At 48.6% G+C, this 26,313-nt stretch overlaps 1 protein-coding gene across 11 annotated transcripts in view; it reads left to right on the plus strand.

Moving 5' to 3' along the window:
* Nucleotides 1-26,313, plus strand: part of Trak1 (trafficking kinesin protein 1) — a 179,326-nt gene that overhangs the window by 84,548 nt on the left and 68,465 nt on the right. For 9 of the 11 annotated variants that reach the window (XM_076577392.1, XM_076577399.1, XM_076577400.1 and 6 more), the window contains one exon: nucleotides 12,666-12,860. Coding sequence is in view for 5 of the 11 variants with exons in the window: in XM_076577386.1 (XP_076433501.1) it covers nucleotides 12,666-12,860 (195 nt within the window). In the remaining 6 variants the exon portion in view is untranslated. Of the gene's footprint in view, nucleotides 1-415; nucleotides 641-1,953; nucleotides 2,113-12,665; nucleotides 12,861-26,313 lie in introns of those variants that run through there. The other 2 variants (XM_076577396.1, XM_076577395.1) reach the window with 2 other exon arrangements.

A 26,313-nucleotide genomic window follows, 5' to 3' on the forward strand; every position in this document is an offset into this window, starting at 1 on the left:
CCCTCACTTCTTTTAAAAATGAACTTATCATACATACATACACACACACACTGATGTATTTATTGTGTGTATATGTGTGTGCATGTGCACATGTGTGCCGTGCCTGTGAGTGGAGGTCAGAGGACAGTTGGAAGGAGCCAGGGTTCTATTTCCACAATGTGGGATTGAATTCAGGTGACAGACTTGGCAGCGAGTGCCCTTACCTTCTCCGGGCTCCCCCAACCCCCACATGTTGCCTGGCCTGTGAGCAAAGCCTCCATCCTGTACCTGTTGGGCAGTAGAAGGGACACCCTGTTTCATAAGGGACTGCCCTCACCCTCAGGGAGGAAAGGTTAAGGAATCCTAGCAGACCGGTGTGGCCGGCTTCACTGATCTACTGTCCTGTCCACGTTTCCACACGGCTGGCCATGCTTTTTTGATGTTTTCCTCACTTCCTGGTAGCTGAGGATCTGAGGTTCCAGGATGGTGGCACCGAGGAAGAGGCTTGAGCCCACCTAGGTGGCTCTATTCTAGCCTCATCTGTCTGTCATAGGCTGAGGTGCGTTCCCGTGAGGTCTGTGAGCCATTCAGGCAGATTTAACTGGACCCACAAAGTGGACTGTGGGAACCCAGACTCATCGGCCCTCAGCTAGGAGCACAGGTAGGACTCTGGACTTGCGGCTGGTATCTGAAGTTGAGGGGTGTGTTGTGGGGATCAAACCTGTGGTATGTGGGATCTAATGTTGTCTCTGAGCTGAGGTTGGCTGTGGCTTGCTTGTAGCATGGGGAGAGACCCTGCAGCCTGGGTCGGAAGGGGCTCCCGTGAGCCAGTGGGTGAGTGCCAGGGAGCCGGGCTTTATTCCTTATCAGTGGAATCACCTTTAGTTTTGATTTCAGATTGTCTCATAATTGGACAGAGCTAGGCTCACTGGACAAAGTCAGACCCACACAGCTTAACTGAGGTCTTCTATCATGAGCCACCGATCTGGAGTGTAGACTTCAGTGAAGGTTTAAGTCGATTATCGACGTGTGCTGCTGGCAAAGCCGTTGTTATCTCCCACTTCTATTGCCGTGTGTAACTTCTTCGTGTCCTTTCCAACTCCTGGCATTATTTGCCTCCTGTTTTCATGTGTGTTTGTGTTTGTGTGTGTGAGAGAGAAGGGGGGGGGGAGAGAGAGAGAGAAAGAGAAAGAATTTTAATGCATAATTGTGTATGTGTGGTGTAGTGTATATTTGTGTGTATATGCATTCTTTTATGTGTGGGCACATGTGTGTATGAGTGCACTTACATGTGTGTACATTCATGTGGAGGTCCAAGGTTGATGTAAGGAATCAGCTTCTACTGATCTTCCACCTTTACCGAGGCAGGTCTCTCAATCAAACCCAGAGCTCACTGATGCAGCTAGTCTCACTTGCTCTGGGATCCCTGTCTTCTTTTTGCCCCTGGGCCTGAGGTCTCCCCACCAGTATTTGCCACTGGATTCTAGTCATTCTGTTTGTGTGTATTAGTGTTTCATTATCATCTTTGAACAAGGATACTCTTTTACAAATTGTGTTAAAATACATGTTTGTGAACGAACACTTTTAAAGCATATCATTCTGTACCCTTCCCGCCCCACTCCCTTAAATTGGCAGTTCTGGGGATTGAACCAAAGGCCTCATGCATGCTAGGCAAGCACTCTACCATTGAGCTACAGCCTCGGTCCTTAATTCTGTGCCATTAGTGCATTTAAACTACTGCATACCCAGCACTGCCTGGTTGTACATTTTCACCACCCATAAACAGCCATGCACCATCCATCACCTAGCAACAGGATTGCATCCAGGGAAATGTATCAATAGCCGATTGCATTGATGTGTGGGCCTTCCAGGGCATGCTTGCCCACAGTAAGCCACGACGTCACCAGCGGAGACCATCTGCTTTGCTTTGGGCATTTTGGAGGCGGCTTCTCAGCAGGTCCCTCCTCCTTCCCTTTGCTCTGCTCTTCCTGCTCTGCTGCACAACAAACCAGCGTGCTCACGTGGACCACGCCACATCAGTTGCCCAAGGTCGACCTTTAGCCTCACACTGGAAACCCTGTTTCTAAATGTGACTGAGTAGGTGGACTGTCTCAGCTCAGCTGCTTGACAAGGGTACGTATCTTAGGCCTGTGTGAGGGCCTCTGTGTGTGTGTGTGTGTGTGTGTGTGTGTGTGTGTGTGTGTGTGTGTGTGTGTGTGTGTGTTGGGAATGGTGGGCAGATCCATGCACCCGAAGTAAGGCCACTGTTGGTTTTTTGGATACTGAGTTCTTCAGGTTAGACTGCTACCATTCTAGAGAATTCTCCAGCATCATTAGTTTCTCTGCAGCTCAGCTTTGTTGGCTTTTGCTTTCAGTTTCCTATGTGTTTGTCTGTTCTGTGCTCTGGAGATCCTCCTGGCTACTGAGAGCATGGAGTGCCTCAGACACTGAGTCCTGCCTTCTGTCTGGTAGCTGCTCAGCCCGCAGCTCACCCAGCACCCTGGGGCTCTGAGGCCTCGCTCTCCCCTCTGTCCACTCTTGTTTCCTGGCCTGTAACATGTGCTTCCAGGTCTCCTGCACTCTGGGTCCATTAGAGCCAGTGCTTTGTGCTCTGGTTACAAGTCCAGCAGGTTCTAGAAGCTGCTGAGTCAGCCCAGGAGCCGGTGTTTAGAAGGCTATGCTCAAGGCCCATGTTTGGCTACTGTTTTGCTGTGTGGTATCACAGCCTCTCTGGGCTGTTTGGTGTCGCTGGCTGAAGTGGTTGAGACAGTAGATGACTCTGATTGTCCCCTGTAATCTGTGGAGTCACAGCATCTGTGCTATAGAAGATAAGTGCCAGTGGTCTCAGTGTGTGGTCCCAGGACTCCAGAGCTGGGGACGGGGATGTTCCAGGCTACCCTGCAGAATGCTGCGTAGAGGAGGTCTGTCTTCAAAACAGGCAGAAATAAGTGATTGAGACAGTTCTCCAGAGACGCTTAGGCGAGTTTCCAGAGGATCCTGAGATGAGGATGCTCTGGGTCATCAGATACTGATTGCAGTCACATCCAGTTCCTGTGCTGTGTGGCAGGTGCGTGTCTTTGGGTCTGTGTCCTTTCATCCTTATAGTGTCAAGAAAGTCCGGTGGTTTCCAGGCCTGTGTGGAGACGAGTGGCAGAGCGGATGAGGGGCCTGGGAAGCGTTGGCACAGAGGGTCTGTAACAGTCGCTGCCAAGGGTGACAGGCCACAGAGAGGGCAGCTGTTTCCAGCCAGCTCCTCCTGGGAGTGGACCAGGGGCCGGGCTGGCCATCCTCACCATGATGGCCGCAGGCAGATTTGATGGGTAAGCAGTGGAATGGGGAGGGACGGGAGGAAAGGTCAGAGACAGATGGGAGCTTGCAGTTGGGTCCTGTTTACTTGTCACTGTTAATGTAGCCATGACGTACTCCTGAGGCCTGCAGTGACGTGCAGGGTAGGAAATCCCTGCACACAGACTTGTTTAATTTGGCCCTTGAGTGCCTAAAACTTGTAAATTAGTCTAGCAGTTAGAAATCAAGGGACCTGGGGGCTGGTAAGATGGTTCAGTAGGTCCACCAGCTGAGTAAGCTTGAAGACTGGAGTTTGGTCACCATGACCCATGTGGTAGAGGAGGGAACTGATTTCCACACATGTGCACTGTGGCATGTATGTCCCCAAATAAATAAATGTGAGTTTAAAAATTAAAGAAGTCAGAGAATTGTGTGTGAAAAATTCAGATCCTCAGTCTCAGAAGCAGCTTTGGAGGACAGAGAAGGGCTGTGGGTGGTGGGTACCCCAGAGGAGGCTCTGTAACGCCCATGGCCTTTCTGCAGCTGTTCAGAATCATTTCTGGTGGGCAGAGAGTGACTTCCTCGTGCTATAGTTCTACAGGTAGAGAAACTGAGTCCAGATGGATGAAGATGGAGTTTAGATGGGGTTACAAGGTACGGTGTGGGCAGAACGGCACAGAAACACCTTTCTCCAGGCTGTTTGCCCCCCAATGCAGGGTTACACAAGGCTGTTTCCAGAGTGTTCTTTGAGCATGTTCACCCTGTACCCCTCTAGCCACCCTTTCTCAGCCTCTCCCCACCTCCATCCACCAGCTTTGTCCCTTACAGTCTAGGGTCTGGACAGCTCTATTTTAGCTTTTCTGTTACCTGTACCTCTCCAATATTATGGATCTGTATAAAATCTAGGAGCTAAAAATGGGAGAAAATGCAGGGCATTTGCCTCTCTGAGACGCCCTTAATTTGTTCAGTGTGAGAGTCTCCAGTTACATCCATTTTCCTGCAGATGGCAGGACTTCATCCTTCCTTATGGCTGAAAAGTGGTCCATTGTGCATAGAAAGCGCACTCTGTATCCAGTCCTCTGATGCTGGGCACCTAGGCTGGTCCCACAACTCAGCTATTGTGAATGGTGCGCAGTCAACACTGATGTGCAAAAATCTCTGGGGTGTTCTGACTTGGAGTCTTTTGAGTGAATACGTAGAAGTGGTTGGAGCTGGTCATAGATTCGGTTTGGTTTTTTTGGTTTTTGTTTTGTTTTGTTTTGTGAAGCCTCCAGACTGTATTCTTGAAGCCTTGCTATAGGCTGGCTGTCCAGCAGGTGGCAGTGTGGTACTGCTTCTTCCCCTTGGTACTTGAGGACTTCCTCTTCCTGCCCCTCCTGTTCCTACTTTCTGCCTTCCCGGTTTGCCCTCTTTTATCCTTACTTCCCTGATGTTTCCCTCGCCTTCCGATCTGCGAGTGCTCAGGAGTGTGTGTGTGCTTTGCTCCCTAACAGCTGTTCTCAGGGCCCAGAACCCCTCAGTTCCTGCATGGCACAGAAGCAGCAGCCCCAGAAACCAGGGGATGCATCCCTTCTCCATCTGTGGGTGGCCACCTCAGAGTAGTTATGTGCTCTGCAGAAAAGGAGCTCCCCCTCCCCCTCCCGGAGAACCTGACTTTTGTTTTGTTTTGGTTTTTCGAGACAGGGTTTCTATGTGTAACAGCTCTGGAACTCGCTATGTAGACCAGGCTGGCCTCGAACTCATAGAGATCCACCCGCCTCTGACTCCCGAGTGCTGGGATTAACTGTGTGAGCCACTATGCCCAGCTGTGAGAACCTGACTTCTAAGTTTCTCTGAGTTTTAAACCTGAACGCTAGTTTAGAACCATTGACTCTGCTGTAAGAAAGAGGCACCTGGTGGGTCACCTCAGCACAGAGCAAATCCTCGGGTGGAGGGGCCTCCTTGAAGCCCCCTCTGAGGCTGTGGATTCTGTCTGAGTCCCTGGGAATGGAGAGAGCCACCTCTGTAGACTAAGATTCCTGGAGTGGCCTGCACCCTTTCCTTCCTCCCAGGAAGCTCTGAGGGGTGCCCTTTTCTTATCAGGTGGTTCATTCCAGACCTTAGGGCTTGGGGGATCCTGAGGGATCATGGGAGTAGACTTCCACGGCAGGTATAATGTCGGCGTTTCCCCAGGACTTGGTACTTCCACCACCCTGTGACACTCTCTTTCCTACCAGACAGAGAGCTGGGGACATGAGATGACCTCTTCAGTGACGGCTGCACCTCCTACATGCTGGAGTTGGCACTTCATCCTGGGTCGATGGGGTGAATGATGAGGCGTGCCACCCTGGCTGCCCTGGCCACCCCGGCTGCCCTGGCCACCCTGGCTGCCCTGGCTGCCCTGGCTGCCCTTTGTTTATCTGAACACTTCCAAGCACTTTGACTTTTGAAGCGACATCTTCAGGGCTTTGTTTGAGGTTGGGCCGTGATTGGAGTCCTTTCTCCTGAGTAGCTCTTAGCTGGGGGGAGGAGATGTGGAGAAAGTCCTGCCTGGCATGTTGTGTAATTGTGTATGTGCTGAGCAGTGTGGGAGCCTGGGGGACTGGTCAGGCGAGACTTCACAAACACAAGCTGGCATTTGAGTGACATTTTAGGGTACGGTGGTATGGGCAGTGAACATTCTAGAGGTGTCTAAAATAGCTGGTTAAAGAAAGGTTGTGTGTGTTGGGGTGGGGAGCCCTGAAGAATGGCAAGAGGTTGGCGTGTCTTACCTGAAGAGGAGGTAGAAAAAAACCGCAGGGGCTGAGCTGGGAAGAGTGGTTCAGATGTGGGCTTGGTTGCTTCATCAGAGGCAGAGCCGCTCATGGATTGTGACCGTAAGGCAGGCCTGTGGTGATATTTTGTTTGCGATCTAAGAAATAAAGTTTTCCTGATGATCAGTGTGAAGCTAAGCCACTAATTAGCCATAGAGGCCAGGCAGTGGTGGCACACACCTTTAATCTCAGCACTCGGGAGGCAGAGATCCATCTGGATTTCTGTGAGTTCAAGGCCACCCTGGTCTACATGAGATTAATCCAGTCTAACAGAGAAACAGAGGTTGGTGATGGCTCACACCTTTAACCCCAGCACTAGGAAAGTGGAGACAGGAAGGGATATGGCTGAGCAGAGAGGAATATAAGGTGGGAGGAAACAGGAACTCATTGCATTCAGTCTGATTCAGGATTCTGGAGACAGGATCTCGCCCCCTGGAGACAGGATCAGCCTGAGGATTCCTTGACTATCCATTCTTTTTTTTTTTTTAAACGATTTATTTATTTATTATGTATACAGAAGAGGAAGCCAGATCTCATTACAGATGGTTGTGAGCCACCATGTGGGTGCTGGGAATTGAACTCAGGACCTCTGGAAGAGCAGTCAGTGCTCTTAACCTCTGAGCCATCTCTCCAGCTCTCAGCCTGAGGATTCCTAGAGGTAAGAAGTCTCTCTGGTGGCTGCTGCTCTGCTTCTCTGAACTTTCAGCTTTCACCCTCGATATCTGACTCTGGGGTTTTATTGTTAAGATTAATTAGGATTCATGCTACACAGGCCTTCATGTGCTTCTCTCTCCAGTTTACATGGAAGGTGCCGTGTGCTCGCCTCACCTTGCCAGGCACTCAGGGCTGCTGTGACCATGCCCTGGCATTGCCTGTGTGGCTAATGATGGCTAGCGCCTGCACCTGGGCAGAGGCAGGGACACAGCTCGACAGTCTAGTCTGTGGCCCACGTGGGGAGCCTCCTCTACCCATCTCCTGGGGTGATGTCATGGGAAATCCCAAGTTTCATGTGCATGCGTCCAGAGATGGGCAGCGGTGGCAGAAGGACCTCCTGTTAGCTGCTGCGGCTTCTCAGACGGGGGCTGCCGCCACCTGCTTAGTCACATGACCGTGACTAACAAGGTCGTCCGTGCGCCTGGGAATCTCAGCTTCTCCACCTATGAAGCTGAGCAAATAGAACCTTGTCATCACTTTCCAGGTGGGACAGTCTGCAAATACCTGGCTGTGGGTTTCGAGAGTTGGCAATATTCCTGTGGATTCTGTGTCCCTTCATGTGTGTGTGTGTGTGTCTGTGTGTCTGTGTGTGTGTCTGTGTGTGAGTGAGTGAAATGTGTGTGGAGGCCGGAGAACAACCCTGGGTGTCATTCCTTGGACACCTTGTTTGTTGAGGCAGAGTCTCTCACTGGCCTAGAGATCACCAAGCAGGCTGCTTGGGCTGCTGACTAGCAAGCCTCAGGGACCCACCTGTCCCTGCCTCCCCAGAGCTGGGATGACAAGTGTGCACCACCACACCCCAGCTTTTTTATGTGGTTCCTGTCGATTGACCTGGGGTTTCCTTGTGCGTGTATGGCAAGCACTTTGCTGACTGAGCCACCCCCAGCCTCAGTCCTGGGATTCTTGGTAGTTCTTTATGCTACATTTGCCCCCCCCTCAGGCCTTGGTGTCTTCTCCAGCCAGCACACTCATGCCCATTCTCATAGGAATTCCGCAGAGCCTGAGGCCAAGGAGAGATCCCTGGCTGCCAGCACATGACCTTCCTGTTTAATTTTCTGTGTTTTGAAGGCAACTGAAACCTTGCTTATGTCTAGATGGTTGGCCACATTACAAAAAGATCAAATACCCTGATGTTTGAGAATGCATTTTGGCCCAGGCCTGGAAGAACAGGTCAAGTCCCGGTGGCTGAGCAGCTGACAGCTCACACGTGACATGCTGTTCTTAGAGGGGATCTCCACTCTCCACCCCCCAGCTCTGTTCTCTTCCCCACTCTCAAACAACTCGGAGACACCAGAGGATGCAGCCTGTCGTGTGGTGTGGGTGTTCCTGGGGACGTGCTGCCCACTCTCCCGCAGGCAGGTTTGTTTGAGCAGCTGTACAGGGCTGGTTTGGTCAGAGCTGGCTTAGCCAAAAGATGCCACTGACTGGCAGCAGCCGTCTCGATCCCAGGTCCCCTTCACATACGGTGGTCATGCAGAAGCTGGGAGTGGGAGGAGTCTCCCCGAGTGGCACTGGACTTCTCACCTCCTGGTGAGGAGAGGGAGTCACTCACTGTGGGCCTGTGAGGACAGTGTTTCCCTGGGAGCTGAGCAGGAAGGGGAGGTCCTGTCTTGAGGACACTGGGCTGTCACTTTCTGAGGGCGGTCATGGCTTCTGTTCTCCAGACCTTCCTTTGGGACACAGCAGGTCTGGTCTAGGCTTTGCTAGTTGAGATGCCGAATATGCTGGGGCTTGCCCTTCTCATGTTAGGCAGAGAGCCCCTGCGCCCAGATGCAGACATTCTCTCTCCGCAGGGCCGTAGCCCTAAAGCACCATCAAATCCCGTTGCCTTACCTTCCAATCATTAATTCTTCTCTGAGCACTTTGAGAAACCATGCTGGCTTCCTGCATGGGAATGTTCTGCAGTGAGATTTACAGACTGAACTGAGCGAGGCCGTGCAGGCTGTGGGGGATCTCGGGGTGGGCGTGGACAGCCAGGCCCACCCCGAGAGGGACAGTTCACAGATGTGTCTTCCTGAGTGATTTAATACACTGTGAGGGTGCTGTAGGGCCACCTCATGAGGAACAGAGGAGCAGGACCTGCCTCCCCACCATGTCACTGCCTTCTTCCATCTTGCCTTGGCTGCTCCAGGGGGAGGAGGGGAGGCCCAGCCTAGCTGGTGTTCTCATGTGGCTCTCCCTCCTCCCTCTGCCAATCAGTCATTTCTTCTGAGCGTGTGCTCAGGGCTCGGCTGTTCCCCTTTAATTGGGCTCCCCTGTTTTAGCAGTACCCCTCAGCACCTCCGCTTCCCCACGTGGCAGGTGGTTTCATATTCCAGAGTGTCCCCTCCCCTGCCCTTTCCACCTGGAGCACACCAGAAGGTGACCAGGCCTCATCTCCACCTTTATCCAGGTCCCCACATTCAGAGTGTTTGCTACCTTTCTGATTGTTTTTTCCCAGATGAAGACTGATTCTTAGTGCAAAACCCAGAGTTCACTGCCCTCCCTGTCCACACAGAGAGCAGTTGGTTCCGGGCTGACGAGACCACTGCTGCTCCCAGGCAGTTTACTGTTATAGACTCCCGCTAACAGGGCTGAGCTCGTGGCTGATGCCAGAATTCCATCATTATCTGTCCTTGTGAGTAAGCGCGGGGTAGAAGTCTCCAGGGTGCCATGGTCTGTGTCCTCATTCCATGTGTCACACGGCTGAACTGCCGTTCAATTAAAAAGACTGCTTGGGTGGAATGTGGTTATATTTTGTTGGTGCTCTAACAAATGGAGCTGGCCACCAGAGGACAAGCAGTGGTGGCCCACACCTTTGATCCCAGCGCTTGGATCTCGAGGAAATACGAAGTGATATGGCTGGGCTGAGAGAGAAGGCAGGGTGGGTACGGGAGCTCGGGCCCTTTCCGTCTGAGGATTCCTGGAGGTGAGAGGACTTTCTAGTGGCTGGCTGCTGTCTTTTTAAGAAGTTGTTGCCGCCTTTTAAGCCAGGCCTGTCCGAACCAGCCCTGCAGCTCTGCCGCTACCAGCAGCACTTTGGCTGGCCATGGCCGGAGGGAAATCGGTTCCCTCAGGCACCGGCTCTCTCAAAGCTATGAGGGGAACTTAGCTAAGCAGCCTGTGTCCCTCTAAAGAACTCCAGATCCAAAGGTTGAGGTGGAATCTGCTCCTCAGAGGCTGAACAGCAGACAGCTCACCTCCTCTCCTTGCTCTCGTCCTCCACAAGCCCTCTTGCAGCTGGGCGGTGGTGGTGCACAAATTTAATCCCAGCACTCGGGAGGCAGAGCCAGGTGGATCTCTGCGAGTTCGAGGCCAGCCTGGGCTACAGAGCGAGATCCAGGCCAGGCACCAAACTACACAGAGGAACCCTGTCTTAAAAAAAAAAAAAAAAAAAAGGGAAAGGGCCTGGAGAGGTGGCCCAGAGGTTAAGAGCACCGACTGCTCTTCCAGAGGTCCTGAGTTCAATTCCCAGCAACCACATGGTGGTGCACAGCCATCTGTAATGAGATCTGGCGCCCTCTTCTGGCCTGCAGGAATACATGCTGTATACATAATAAATAAATAAATCTTTTTTTTTTTTTTAAAGCCCTCGCCCTTCTCCTCGCCCTCCTTACAAACCCTTCTCCACCTGGCTCCTCCCTACCACTTCCTGTCAGCTGGTTGCTGACGCAGCCTCCTGGCCTCAGGTGAATTTTATTTAATCAAGCACATCTTTGCATCATTAAACAAATGTCCCAGAGCATAAACAAAAGTAACGCACCTTAAAATAATATTCTGCAACAGCTAGAGACTCCGCTTCTCTGATCTTTCAGCTTCACCCCCATATCTGACTTTGGGTTTTTATTATTAAGACCATTATTATTAGCATTTGTGCTACAGGTGGGCTGTGTGGGGGAGGTTCACCGTCAGTTGACTGTATTTAGAGTCACCGTGGAAACACGCCTCCAGGTATGTCTGTGAGGTTGTTTCCAGAGAGGTCTCACTGAAGTGGGAAGACCAGCCCTGGATGTGGGCGGCACCAACCCATCCACTGGACTCCTGCGCTGAGAGGAAAGCAGACCGCCAGCCTCGCTCCAGTGTTCCTCCAGGAGGAGGAACTGCTGTGCCTGGGAGGATGGTGGTGGACACAGGAGGGAGCACTGCTGTGCCTGGGAGGAGGATGGTGGACACAGGAGGGAGCACCGCTGTGCCTGGGAGGATGGTGTGGACACAGGAGGGAGCACCGCTGTGCCTGGGAGGATGGTGGACACAGGAGGGAGCACCGCTGTGGTGAGGCCAGCACTGATGGTTGTGCTCTCCTATGTCCCCTATGCTCTGGTATTCAAAACATGGCTGGCAGGGTGGATCGATGGAAGGAATAATGGATGGGTGGACAGATGGAAGGATGGATTGATGGATAGAATGACGGAATAATGGATGGATGGATAGATGTATGTATAGATGGATGGATGGATGGATGGATGGATGGAAGAATGGAAGGAAGGAAGGATAGATGGGTGGAATGAAGGATAGAGGGAAGGAAGAATGAATGGATGGATGATGAATGAAGAAAAAGGATGGAAGAGTAGAAGGAAGAGAGGATGGATGGAAGAATGGAAGGAAGGAAGAATGGATAGATGGATGGATGGATCAATAACTTAAATATAGGCTAGATTCTAGGTGAGGAGAGGGCACATATGGTAAGTGCAGCAGGAAGCGATTGGGTACTTTGGTTAAATGGTGACTGGGTTGGCTCCAGAGTGAATGCTTGAGAGAAGACAGCAAAAAACAAACAAAACAAACAAAAAAACCCAACAAAACAGCAACAATGGATGTAAGACTTGGAAGGTGAAAGCTCGAAAATGCCGGTTCCCTTCTCAGACAGTAGGCACTCAGCAGTAGGTGCTACTATGGAAAGTAGTCAGCACACAGAGTTCTAAGGTTAAAATACTAGTCTCTTCTCGGTGGGGTGGTGCACACCTTTAACCCCAGCACTCAGGAGGCAGAGGCAGGCAGATTTCTGTGAATTTGAGGCCAGCCTGGTCTACAGAGCAAGTTCCAGGACAACCACAGCTACACTGTTTCAAAAAAAAAAAAAAAGCCCCAAAATTATAAGTCTTTGTTGACTCATAATAATTATGCATGTTTATGGGTACAGTGCTACAGTTTAGTACATGCATATAGTTTATAGTATCCAGTCACACTATTGATTTATCTGTTACTTTAAACATGCACCTTTTATTTCATGGTGTTGGGATCCTTCAAAATCCTCTCTACTTGTTATTTTGAAATCTACACTTAGTGGCTGTCAATCACAGTCACTATATGTACTGGCTAGTTTTATGTCAACTTGACACAAGCTGAAGTCATCTGAGAGGAAGGAACCTCAATTGAGAAAATGCCTCTATAAGATTGGGTTGTAGACAGGTCTGTAGAGCATTTTCTTTAGTGATTGGTGGGTGGGGGTCATCCCTGGGCTGGTGGTCTTGGGTTCTACAAGGAAGCAGGCTGAGAAAGCCATGGGAGGCAAGCCAGTAAGCAGCCCCCTCCATGGCCTCTGCATCAGCTCCTACCTCCAGGTTCCTGCCCTGACTGCTTTTGATAATGAACTGTTACATGGAACTGTGAGAGATAGAAACCCTTCTCCCCAAGTTGTGTTTGGTCATGGTGTCTGATCACAGCAACAGTAACCTGACTAGGACACCATACTGGGATGTTCAGTGTTCTAAGCTATGCTCAGTATCTACTTGTACCCTTTGCCCATTAGACATCTCCACCTTATCAACTCTAAGTCTTTAGAGTAGATTTCAAATTAGAAAAGACCCCGATACGTCCTTGCCTGGATTTTGCCTGTTGCAGGTGGGTGACAAGACATGCGTGACGGTGTCTTCGCTCCCTAAGGCCACACTTACACCCCTATCTTCTTCTCTCTAGACGTGTGCAACAGCACCAACCTTCCAGAAGTTGAGATCATTAGCCTGCTGGAGGAGCAGCTGCCCCATTACAAGCTAAGAGCTGACACCATCTACGGTTACGACCATGATGACTGGCTGCATACACCTCTCATTTCCCCAGATGCCAACATTGACCTCACAACCGAGCAGATTGAAGAGACGCTGAAATACTTCCGTAAGTAGCTGGCCCCTTCTATGGGCACAGCAGTGTGATGACCAGTCCTTCCTTGCTAGGGCCCCAGGTCAGGTCTGCCATGAGTCCCCGTGACATCTGTAGAAGGGTGGCCAAGGGGGATGTGGCCTTAGGAGTGGGTTAGCCATGTTAGGAGGGGTCTTCTTGATCTGAATGAGTAGTGGGGAACTACACAGAATAACTTAAAACTATTCTCATCTCCCTTCTTTTCTGTTTTTTAAAAAATAATTGTTATAGGTATTGTGCATTATTTTATGTGTGTGTTTTTCTGCCTGTCAGTATGTGCGTCATGTTGCATGCAGTGCCTGAGAAGGCCAGAAGAGGGCGCTGGATGCTCTAGTACTGGAGTTACAGATGGTTGTGAACCACCGTGTGGGTGCTGGGAATTGAACCTGCATCCTCTGTAAGAGCAGCTAATGCTCTTAACAGCTGAGTCATCTCCCCAGCCCCATCATTTCCCTTTTTTTTAACTCCATGGAGAGTGAGTCTGTCTGTATTTAAAAGCAAAAGTCACAGAAAAATTAGGCAGCTTCCTCCCATATAGACGTAGCAAGGACCAAGGTTGACTGGCTAAGCTGGAATTCCAGGAGTCAAATCATTGTAGCATAAAGTTATGCCACTGGGTGGCAGAGCTGCTGTTTAAGAACTCAGAGATGTAGGAAGGAGGGAGGGAGGGAGAGGGAGAGAGAGAGAGCGAGAACGCAGTGTGATGACCTGACAGAGGAGCATGATTTTAAAAGTTAATATTTAATGTTACTAATGCTTATTCAAGTGACAGCTGCCTTTCATTCCCTCTTCCTCTCCCCTTCTGTCTTCTTCTTCTCTATTCTTTTAATGCTGGCATTAATCCAGGGTCTTGTACATGCTAGGCACTAAGCAAGTACTGTACCAGTTCTCAATGCATCCAGACTTTAAAGGGATGCCTTTTATAATAATTCTGTTTGTTTGTTTGGACAGAGTCTCACTAGGTAGCCCAAGATGGCCTATGTAGTCTAGGCTAGCCTCAAACTGTGGTGATCCTCTTGCCTCAGCCTCCAAATGCGGAGAGTACAGGAGGGCACCACCACACCAAGCAATAAATTCTGCTTTACTTCCTCCACAGAAAGATAAATCCAGGGGCTGGAGAGATGGCCCAGAGGTTAAGAGCACTGACTGCTCTTCCAGAGGTCCTGAGTTCAATTCCCAGCACCCACGTGGGGGCTCACAACCATCTGTAATGAGATCTGGTGCCCTCCCCTGGCCTGCTGTCATATATGCTGTATACATAATAAAAAAAATAAAATCTTAAAAAAAAAAAAAAGATAAATCCAGAGCCTCCAACATGTGGGCAAGTGCTGTGTCATCGAGCTAGCCTCCATCCCTGTAGTTCTGTTCTTTAGAAAGTCACATGTTCTGGGACTGGAGAGAGGGCTGCTCTTCTAGGAGACCAGAGCTCATTCCCAGCACCCATGTCGGGCAGCTCACATGCATCTGTAACTCCAGCTTCAGGAAACCTGATGCTCTTCTGGCGTGTGTGAGCACTGTACTCATCCATATGCCTATACACAGATATACACACAATTTAAAAATCTGAAGACGAAATTAATATCTCCTTTGTCATTTACATATCTCTTTTTTTCTCATTATTATACCCTGTATGTCATCATGCTACCCTCTTTTAAAGACAATCCCGCTTCTCTGGTGGTAATGTCACTGAGAACCAGCTCGTGGTACATCATTGAACTTTCTGCAGTTTTCACTAGCCTAGACCAGTCACTCCGATTTCCAAGATCATTTATAATAAACACATTAGCACTGAAGGCCCCTGCTTTAGGGTGTGTTCAGGACTGTTCTCAGGTTCTCTGTATTAAATACTAATAAGAAAGGAATTTTGTTTGGATTGACCTGTGAGTTTATCCTCGATGCAATCCGCACAGTATCTTTTTTTTTTTTTTTTCCATCACAGGCAATTTATTTTGTTCTATTCATTCACAGTTAATACAGAAAATACTTGGAAACATTTCCATATAATGTTTGACACAGAAATCATCAAATAGAAGTATACAATGTTGACAGGAGGCAGTACATTTATAATTTATAACCCCAAATGTATTTATAAATTAGAAATGGAAAGATCTACAAATGAAATTATGAAGGTTCACCAAAGTCATTTAATCTGTCAGTTTCTCATTCATTTTTATGTCTTAATAATATTCTATTGTATGAATAAGCCACATTTTATTTCTCTCCAGTATTTGATAGCTATTTGAGTTGTTTTAACTTTTTTACTATTAGCAACACACTGCTGTCAACCTTCATGTACATGTTTCATAGGTACACATTTTCAGTAGTTTGAGGATATATTCCTAAGGGTAGAATTGTTGAGTAACAGAGTAACAATGTTTTGCATTTTGGCCAACCACCAAACTGTTTTGCCAAAGTGGCACACCATTTTACAATCTCACCAAATCCTTGTTTTTAAGGCTCTGATTTTTGTACAAAAGCATTCAATCATTCTGTCAGACCAAACCAGGAAAAGTAAGCTATAGTTCAGAGCTGTTCTATTCCATTTACTATGCAAAGCCATTCTTGGCGTTTGCAACTCTCAGCCCTTTTGAGTATTCTTGCAGTGTTCACCTTTTCCTCCACCACTTTTTTTTTCTTCTTTTTTTCTGGTTTATTTCTATCTATTACATATGTATAAAAAATCCTCCATCAACGCTGCTGATAGCAGCAGAACCTTGAGAAATATACCTTTGGTTTGCCTCAGAAAAGGAACACATATTGCACTGTAAAGTTTATAAAATTGGCGCAAAACATTGTGATAATGTTACAATACCAGTTTTAAGAGTTCAGTGACTAATGGGGAGCCGATGGGATACATGCAGAACTGTGAAAGCGATCTCACTTAGCCAGCTGTACACGTAGACTGTAAATCTACATTCAGATCATTTCTGAACTAAGACTATCATCTCAGTTTATCTGTTGAGGTCAACCAGGAAACCCTAGAATATACCTTGATTTTTGCAAAAAACAAAATAGGGGGAGGGGTTTCTTCAGCATTTCAGTCCACGAGTAACAGTATCCTAACAGGCAAAGTGTTCTCTCACTGTCAACATAGAATGAACTGCTGCTGGAGGTCAACTTGGGCTTTAATTTGTATTAGCACTTACATGCATAGTAGTCCAAGTTGTTGACCTCATGACTTTAAAAAGTAACTTTAAAAAACTAAAATGGCCCTTCTTGGAAGACTAAAGAAAGACATCCAGCCACAGTTGTAAAAAGTCTCATCAAAACAATATACCCTTTTATGAATTACGCCTCAATTAAAAAAAAAAAAAGTAGCCCCAAATAAGAAGCAGCTCTGAAAAAGAAAATATAACTTAAGATATTTGAAAAAAACAAGGTGAATACAGGCTCAAAAATAATTAAGATACATTTTTCTTAAGGCTACCTAGAATTAGGCTTTAAAGAATTCTACCATTTCAAGTTTACCACTAGTTACTAGATACCTATTTACAAACAAGATGTTCACCTTTTTTGTTCCTTTATCAAGAGAAAAATCTACCTTCAGACTATGAGGGTGGTGATGGGGAGGGACTAGAAAACAAGATTCAAACAATCCCATGCAAATATCACATTTTTCAAATGGAAGAACTCCAAACTGCACTAGAAGTTCCAATCACTAAGACACTTTCCATTGAAATGATTTAAGTACAACTACATGGCACCAAGGTTTAGGCCTAATATAGGCCTGACAACCAAGTCCTTGTTTTCTGGAAGCAAGGCCTCAAAAATCCCACTCAATTCCACATAACAATACTTCAAAGATCAATTAGGTTTTCCTTTCCTTAATATTTTTGTTTTTGACTTCTAATCTTAAAGACTAGATTAAAACTTAGCTCATTTCCCAGAAGGCATTGCTTCCCTTTGCTCTATGAAAGAGTCCACGAAGACCTCTTCCTCAAAACCATTTAGCCCCCAGCCTCCAGCCTGTGCTTGTGATGCATCTTTCTCAACATCCTGAAAAGGTAATGTAGGTAAAATATGCTCATAAACATTAAAACTAGTTGTTAGAAAGACGTAACTAGCTTTATAATTTAAGTTTTAAAACATAAATACTTGCAGCTTGATCTGCACTGACAATGATTTTCGAAGCCTAGAATTCAACATTTACAAATTCTCATTCACACACAAAAAACACACTATTATCACACAACTTGTGTCTTGAGAGAATCTTCTGCTTTTTAAATCTTTGGCCTCCCAGTCAATCCCAAGTTCAACCAACTTTTCCGAGTTCTGGTAGTTACCTGGACCACTGAGGCATTGCCACAAGACTTCTTCTCTTTTGAAACATCCTTTTTCTCTAGATATTAGGATAGCTACACCAGCTTGTTTCTTCTGTGGTGTATGTTGGTGTGGGATTATCTATTGCTTGATTTTTCATGGATGTGTTTAGCTTCTTTGGGTTGAATTTTCCCTTCTAGTGCTTTCTGTAGGGCTGGGTTTGTAGACAGGTATTGATTAAATCTGGTTTTATCCTGGAATATTTTGTTTACTCCGCCTATGGTGATTAAGAGTTTTGCTGGGTATAATAGTCTGGGTTGGCATCCGTGGTCTCTTAGTGTCTGCATGAGATTTGTCCATGATCTTCTAGCTTTCATAGTCTCTATTGAGTAGTCTGGTGTTATTCTGATGGGTTTACCTTTATATGTTACCTTGTCTTTTTCCTTTGCTGCTCTTAATATTTTTTCTTTGTTCTGTGTGTTTAGTGTTTTGATTATTATGTGGCGAGGGGACTTTTTTTTTGGATCCAGCCTATTCGGTGTTCTGTAAGCTTCTTGTATCTTCATAGGTATTTCTTTCTTTAGGTTAGGAAAGTTTTCTTCTATGATTTTGTTGAATATATTTTCTGTGCCTTTGAGTTGGTATTCTTCTCCTTCTTCTATCCCTATTATTCTTAGGTTTGGTCTTTTCACGGTGTCCCAAATTTCCTGGACGTTTTGTGTTAGGACTTTTTTGTCTTTAGTGTTTTCTTTGACTGACGAATCTATTTTCTCTATCGTGTCTTCAGTGTCAGAGATTCTCTGTTCCATCTCTTGCAATCGGTTGGTTATGCTCGTTTCTGTAGTTCCTGTTCGTTTTGTCAGGATTTCTATTTCCAGCATTCCCTCAGCATGTGTTTTCTTTATTGTCTCAAATTCATTTTTCAGATCTTGGAATGTTTCTTTCATCTGTTTAATTGCTTTTTCTTGGCTTGATTTGATTTCTTCCCATTTTTTGTTCGTTTTTTCTTCCATTTCTTTTTTTTTTTTTTTTTTTGGTTTTTCGAGACAGGGTTTCTCTGTGTAGCTTTGCGCCTTTCCTGGAACTCACTTGGTAGCCCAGGCTGGCCTCGAACTCACAGAGATCCACCTGGCTCTGCCTCCCGAGTGCTGGGATTAAAGGCGTGCGCCACCACCGCCCGGCTTTTTCTTCCATTTCTTTAAGGGAGTTTTTTATTTCCTCTTTAAGAGAGTTTTTCATTTCCTCTTTAAGGAAAGTTTTTATTTCCTCATTGAGGGAATGTTTTATTTCTTCTTTAAGGGCCTCTATCATCTTCTTAAAGTCATTTTTAGGGTTGATTTCTTCTGTTTCTTCTGTCATGGTATGTTTAGGTCTTGCAGGTGTAGAATCACTAGGTTCTGATGTTGCCATATAGGTCTTTATGTTGTTGCCTGTATTTTTGCACTGGCGTCTACTCATCTTTTCCTCTGTGCGGTGCAGGTGGTGTCTGTGTCTGAGAGTGCCTCTCTTGTTCTAATTTTAAGTCTTGGTTTAGTAGGGGTTCTTGGTTAAATTGGTGCTATTGGGCTGTTTCTTCAGGGACAGCTGATTTCAGTCGGTGAATTATATACTTATGATTCTGGTGATCTGGTTTAGTGGCTGGGTAGCGCCTTCTTCTGTGTTTCCAGGTCACGTTTTGTTCATTTGTCAACTCCTCAGCTGATCTTGTTTCTTCAGACTTCAAACTGTAGGCATCTGAATCCTCTCCCAGATGGGTTTCAGCTGAGCAGGGTAGTCTCACCAACACCTCCAAGTTGTTGGGTTTCACAGGATCAGCAGTTGGGCCCTGGGTTGCCCCCAGACGGATTGCCCAGACTCGCCCTGGTTCCGACCCACGGAGATAGCTTCTTCCCCAGGTGTTGGGGCTAGGGGCGTCCCTGTTCCAAGCTGTGTCCGCCCCTCTCCGTCCCGGGCCTGTCCACCCCTGTGGCCCGCCGCCACAGGCCCACCTGCGTCCGCTTGTCTCCGCTGCCCGGCCTGTATGTCCCTGTCAGCTGCCACTGGGTCTGTCTGCCTCTGCGGGCGGCCAAGGGGCCTGTATGTCTCTGCCGGCTGCCACAGCGGGCCTACCTACCTCTGCTTGTCACTGCTGCCGGGCCCATCCACCTCTGCGAACTGCCACAGGGCCTGTATGTCTCTGCCGGCTGCCGCCGGGCCTGAATGTCTCTGTCGGCCGCCGCCGCCGGACCCGTCCACCTCCGTCTGCTTACCTCCACCGCAGGGCCTGACCACCTCTGTGGGCCGCCGCTGGGCCTGAATGTCCCTGTCGGCCACTGCCGCCGGACCCGTCTACCTCTGCGGGCTGCTGCCACAGGCCTACCTGCGTCTGCTTGTCTCCGCCATCTTCCACACAGTATCTTTTTGAGCACTGCTGATAACCAGCGTCAATAAGAACAAAAAATACAATAATCCCATACCTAGAGTGTCTCATGTACCTCACAGTGGGTCAGAGTTCTTCATGAGTCAGTTTTGTTTAGCCAGGGCATCCGCATCAGCAAGGGATGTGGGATTGTGCGTGGGGGTCAAGTCACTTCTCTTGTAGATTTGGTATGTTTTTTTCTACTGTGGAAGTCCACAGTAGAATTATTTTTGAGAAAGTCTGCTGTGTTCCTTGCTCTTCTGTCAGAGGCTCACTGTTGTCTCTGCCACGGGAGAGTCCTGGTTCCTCCTCACACATCGATTGGCCATGGACATGTGCAGTGTAATTAGAGCATCATTCATGGATGCACACGACCATTTTACAGGACTGTCACAGAACTGATCCGTTGCAGGCAGGCAAGACTGCTTTGCTCCAGCACCAGCCCACAGTCCTAAGGTCTTTTTTATCAGGAGATGCAAACAGGGATGCCTCTCTCGTTTATTTTCAGTCACGTGTGTAAGAAACCCTGTTAGGATCACCAGTGGTTCTGCAGCGTATAACACAACTAGAGAGGCCAGAATGAGCATGGAGCAGGTCTTACAAGAGCTTATGGCTGGGTGTGGCCAAGTCTCCTTGATTTGTTCTTCCTTTGGATTCTGTGCTCAGAGCCAAGTGGCTGGTTAGCTGTCTTGATGGATCTGGAGAGATGGCTTAGCAGTTAAGAACCCTTACTTCTCTTGCAGAGGACCTGAGTGCAGTCCAGCACCCACATCGGGCAACTCACAGGATTGGGTGCCCTTTTCTGGACTCTGCAGGCATTGCACTCACAAGTGCACATACCCACAACTACACAAACACATATAATTATTTAATTATATAATTAAAAATAAAATAAATCCTTTCTTTGCATTGACTTTGAAATGCAGGACTTAAACTGAAGTTCTAGGACCCCCAAATGGTCTGTAAAGAGAATTTAGAGTTTTGTGAATTTCCATTAACTTCAGACTGAAATGTAACATTATCCTCCACAGTCAGACTGGCAGACTAGACTGGGTGTGAGCAGCAGAATATGCAACTTTGTTACCAGGGAGGACAGAGCCGCTTGTTTGCTGAGCGGCAGACACTGAAACGTGCCTCTCTGCCCATCACTGGGTTGAAGATGCTGGGTATTGTTTCCAGTGCAGTGGATCTCCTTATTTAATGTGTTTACTAGGTAGCTCTTATGTTATGGCTTTGACTCTCCTTGGGTTTTAGTAACTACGCAGATACAGCTGTTTCTCTTTTCACAGACATATGTGCAGGTGGTGTGTAGAAGGCACAAGTTAGGGGCCTACTCTGTCTGGTGTCCTGGTTTTTTATTTGTTTGTTTGTTTATTCTCAAGAAAGAGTTTTACTATGTAGCACTGGCTGACCCAGAACTCAAAGAGATCAACTTGTCTCCACCCCCCCCCCCCCCAGTCCTGGGGTTAAAGGCATGTACTGCCATGCTGAAAATGCCCCATAGGCCCATAGGGAGTGGTACCATTAGGAGGCGTGGCCTTGCTGGTCTAACTGCGGCCTTGTTAGAGGAAGTGTGTCACTGGGGGTGGGCTTTGAGGTCTCAGACAGCTTCCAGCTGTGACGATAATGGACTAAACTCTGAACTGTAAGCCAGCCCCAATTAGATGTTTCCTTTATAAGAGTTGTGGTCATGGTGTCTCTCCACAGCAGTAGAACCCTGAGTCAGACACTATGTGTCCCTTGCTGGCCTGGAACTCACAGAGGTCACCTGCCTTTGCCTCCAAAGTGCTAGGACTAAAGGTGTGCGACACCATGCCCAGCTCACCTTATGTTTTGAGACAGGCTCTCTCACTGCACTTGGAGATCACTAACTCAGCTTGACTCTCTGGTCAGGGAGCCCCAGAGGTCCTCCTCTCTCCTCTTTCACAGAGCTGGGGTTGAGGTGTGTTCCAACATGCCTGGCTTTTTACGCGGGTGCCAGGGATGGCACAGTTGTGGACTGTTAGTTAAAGATGTGTTACAGTTGTGGACTGTTAGTTAAAGATGTGTTACAGTTGTGGACTATTAGTTAAAGATGTGTTACAGTTGTGGACTATTAGTTAAAGATGTGTTACAGTTGTGGACTATTAGTTAAAGATGTGTTACAGTTGTTTGTGCTGTGGAACATTTGTTTAATGATGCAAAGATGTGCTGCATTCTTTTATGTTGCATTTGTTTAACTCTGTGAAGCCGTGTTACTTTGTCTGTCTAAAACACCTGATTGGTCTAACAAAGAGCTGAACGGCCAATAGTGAGGCAGGAGAAAGGATAGGTGGGGCTGCCAGGCAGAGAGAATAAATAGGAGGAGAAATCTGAGGAGAGAAGGATGGAGGAACAAGAAAAGAAGGGGTCAGCCCCCCACCCACACAGCCAGACACAGAACAAGAAGGAAAGAAAAGACATACAGAAATAGAGAGAGGTAAAAGCCCAGAGGCAAAAGGTAGACAGGATAGTTTAGGTCAAGAAAAGCTGGCAAGAAACAAGCCGAGCTAAGGCCAGGCATCATAAGTAAGAATAGGCCTCCATGTGTGATTTATTTGGGAGCTGGATGGTGGGCCCCCAAAGAGCAAAGTGTAAAAAAACAACCAACGATAAGGTGCTTTATCAACTGAGCTATCACCCGGCCCTGTGTGGGTTTTGTGTGTCTGTTTACACATCCGTAACCCAGGTGATGCGTGACTCAACACAGTGAATCACGGGTGTCAGGCCATTGTGAGTGTCCTCCTGTTCCCTCCTAGGTCCACTATCGACATTGTGTAGGGCGGTGTCCTCTGTTGCCGGTGGAGGTGGGGGTACAGGACTCCCTAAGGTGAGAAACCAGAAGTGGGTAGTTACATCTTACTGTGCAACCTGAGTAGACTCTTCCTGGCTGTCGTGTTTGGGCTAAGACTCGGTGCCCCTCTGGCTGACGAGAAGGAAAGTTTCCACATCTTCCTTTCGGAGTGGCTTTCCTCCACATCGACCTTTTCAGAGTCCTCCAGCACTTCCCTGGCTAACTTACGATGAATCTGAGAAATGCAGAAAATAAGAATGACTTCCAGGGTACATGCACATGAGTATGGGGTATTTGAAGTCAGATGGCCGAACAGGAAATAAGAACGGTTCATGCTTAGCACTTCCTGTGTGCAGGGCCTTCTCATCCTCACTCCTGCTGTCCCTATTCATAGCTGAGAATCCTAGGAACCAGAGAAGTTAGGAAGCTTCCCCAAAGAGACACAGCAAAAAGGGTGCTGATAGCCAAACATGGGTCACCTTGTCATGTCCTGCCCACTCTGAGAGCAGCCGAAAGGGGAGAGAAACCCAAGGCTAACACTCACCTGATAAAACACAAAAGACAGAGCTCAGTTCCTTGAGACCTCAGTGTTAGGATATGTTCAAAACTTATTTATTTATAAACTATGTAGTCAACAGAATTCATTTTCCATAACATGTGATACATGGCCGGACACAGTTTCACGTCATTGCTCTGTGATGTCCAGCTGCCTGGTGTGGTCTGATGGTGTCCCGTGTGCGGCACACAGTCAGCAGGCACAAGGGCAGAGGCCACCGTGTGTGCTGTTAGGTGGACATGCTCCTGTGGTCGCTCTTCCCTGGCCTCTTACGGTTAACACGCGTTGATCCAAGAAGGAATCTCTGTGTCACACCTGGGGTCTGCTGACCCCCCGCCTCTGAGGTGAAAGAGCAGGTCCCCAGCAAACAGGGTTCAGAGCACTGGCCCAGTGTCTGCTCTCACTTCGAAGTAATCCGACCAGCCACTGTGTTCAGGGTGGGTCAGGCACAGCGCGCCTTCTAGGGCTTGAGATTCTGCCGAGGTTTTCTGACTAAGGAGGTGAAAGAGAGGGTGAAGACAGACAGTCTGGGAGTGTGACTGGTCAGTTCAGGGTGTGTGCTTCCATCTTCTCCATGTCCTCCCCCGGGACTGTGGCGTGTGCAGGTTTGTGGGGGGGGGGAGTAAGGACAATGGTGTCCTCTCTAGGACATTCTGTCCTCTGTACGGGTTGATGCTCTGACACCCTGACTGAACTGCCCTGCTCTTCCCGGCAGGTTGGGGGCAGCATCCAGCCCTGTGCTGGCCGGATGTGGGAGCACACTTCTGCCCTGCTTCAAGGACTCTTTTCCTGGCTGATCTCACCTACTGAGGGGCCTCTCCTCAAGAGAGCTCCTACTGGTAGGGTACCAGGGTGCTGATTAAATATGAAGAGCCTTATTCAATGTGTCCCCACTGGAGTTCAATCCGTTATGCAGTTAAATCATTTGCAGCAGGGTTCTCCCCGTCCCTCACCTCCTGTCTTCATCCCCTCCCCCTCCTCTTCCTCTCCCCCTTGCCTCCTCATCTTCCCCTTTCCTCTTCCTCCCCACGCTCCTCCACATCTCCTCCCACACATACTCTGTGTGCCTCCTCAGAACCTTTCTTCTCCTTGAACCCACTGTAGCCCAGGCTGGCCATGAACCTCAGCCTCCCCCGAGCTGGGATTCCAGGTCCCTGCCACCATGCCTGGCACAAATGTGCATTTCATACTTAGATTTTTCAGTTCCCCTGACAGCTTTTTTAAAGGCTGAACGTGAGTTATTTATTTGTTAAGTTAGCACATTGCTTAATAAAGTCCAGGGTTTTCTCCTCCTCCTCTTCTCCTCCTGCTCTCCAGCCCTGCCATAGATACTCTCGCTTCCAGATGTCAGGGCCGGCAGTACAGTGTATATAAGCAGTTTGTCCCCAGTCACCAGACTCAGATTTTTCAGAGGTCTGAGCATACCCTAGGATCTCTTATGAGGTGTCTGAGGAAGGAGACCTTCGCTTTACTGTTGTACAAACCAGTGTCCAGGAAGGGATGCTCAGAGAGGGTAAAGACAGACAGTCTGGGAGTGTGACTGGTCATTTCAGGATGTGTGTGTGTACAGCTAACCAAGAATGCATGTGCACACAAGTGTGTACTCACACGCGCATGTACATACACATCTGGGGAGCGTCTGTGAAGAGGCTGATCTTACCCAGGTCGAGCTGGACAGGATGGAAGGAAGGACAGACAAGAAGGTGGGTGAGAGTCTGTGGAGGATTGAAAGGGAATTGAGTTGCCAGAGGGTTGCCAGACGCACCCATGACAGTACCTCCTTGAGTATAGCCCTGAGTTCCCACCATTGAGCAGAGAGTCCTTCCTGCCATTTTGCTCGTGGGTAAAGACCAGGGAGGTCCAGGACCTGTGGCCCCACCTTATAAACTCCCCCCATCAGCAAGGCCTCGGCCCTGGCCCCACATTCCTCCTCCGTATTAGCTGGTTCCGATGGGGTCAGCTGTGGGAAGGAAGCGGGCAGTGTGGCCCTGCCTCCACCGCATTTCACATGTGAGCCGCTCCACCTAGCTGTGGGCCTGGGCACCGGTGTTGGAGGAATGGAGTTGCCCGTCGGAGGTGATTGAAAGCCGCTACATGTAAGAGTGCCTGGCTGCCCTCGGCCTCCTGGACAGTTTCTGGAGAGCAGCCCACACTTGTGGTCCCACATCTGTCATCTGGAGCCGTTCATCTTTTTTGATCAAACCAGATTCCAACAATATCTTTTTCTGCTCAAGAACAACATGGTTGGCAGGCTGTTCTGTGCAGATTATTTTCTTCTCGTGTTAATTCTGTGAGTTTGAAACAGAGCTGGACCCAGCTTGGGCGGGAAACCAACAAGACAGCTCAGCTGTCACTTCCTCTCTCCCAGGCTGCCACTGTTGAGCACAGTCTGGGCAGGAGCGGTGTGTGTGTGTGTGTGTGTGTGTGTGTGTGTGTGTGTGTGTGTGTGTGTGTGTGTGTCTGGGCAGGAGTGAGCGGGGTCTGGGCAGGAGCGAGCGGGGTCTGGGCAGGAGCGAGCGGGGGCTGGGCAGGAGCGGGGGCTGGACAGGAGCGGGGGCTGGACAGGAGCGGGGGCTGGGGTCTTTTGAGGCTGTGGTTTATGCGTGTTTTGAAGTGATGGCATCAGCTGTGAGCCATGCTGGTCATGGGCATGAGATTTCTCCCCCAGACCTTCTGTGCTGACAGGTGGGGGACTGAGCCCGCTCAGGCTTCTTCCTGACGCCAAGATACACTCTCTCCCCCTGCGCTTCCAGCGAGGAGGCTGGTGTTAATGACAGCTGCCCAGAGCACTGGGCTTTGTCCTCTCTCTGCTTGGGGGTGCATCTACGAATGGCGGCTTCCACCCCTGCCTTCCCGGGTGGTGGTGGGGTGGCCTGTGCCTGGATTAGAAGGAGCAGTTGACAGCAAGCTGTTCCTTGCAGCCTGCCTTCTGCGGTGAGGTCTCATGGGCTGGCAGTGACATTTTCAGCACTGAAGACTGGAGTGAGAAAGCTGGACTGTTACGCTGAGTGAGCCCTCTCTGGTCAGGCTCTCCCTGTCTTCTGCCTCAAGCCTCCTGGCCCCATCGGGGTATGGGCAAAGGTGGTAGTGCTGTTTAAGGGATGGAAGGTCTAGAGCCTGGGAACGTGTTTCAGATGGGCCTTGGGAGCCTGAGAGTATCTACAATGGGCTCCTGGTACTTAGGGTTAAGCATGGCATTCCGAGTGTCCTTCCTCATTTGGGGATGCATGTTTTCTCTCATTTCCAGTAATTGTGTGTGTGTGTGTGTGTGTGTGTGTGTGTGTGTGTGTGTTTACATGTGTGCTGCTGCACCTGTGGAGTGTCGGGGAGGCTGAGAAGACAACTTCAGTCATTGTTCCTCATTCACATTTTTGTTTGAGACAGGGTCTCTCATTGGCCTGGA

This window comes from Peromyscus maniculatus, chromosome 7 (genome assembly GCF_049852395.1).
Source record: "Peromyscus maniculatus bairdii isolate BWxNUB_F1_BW_parent chromosome 7, HU_Pman_BW_mat_3.1, whole genome shotgun sequence".
Lineage (NCBI taxonomy): Eukaryota > Metazoa > Chordata > Mammalia > Rodentia > Cricetidae > Peromyscus > Peromyscus maniculatus.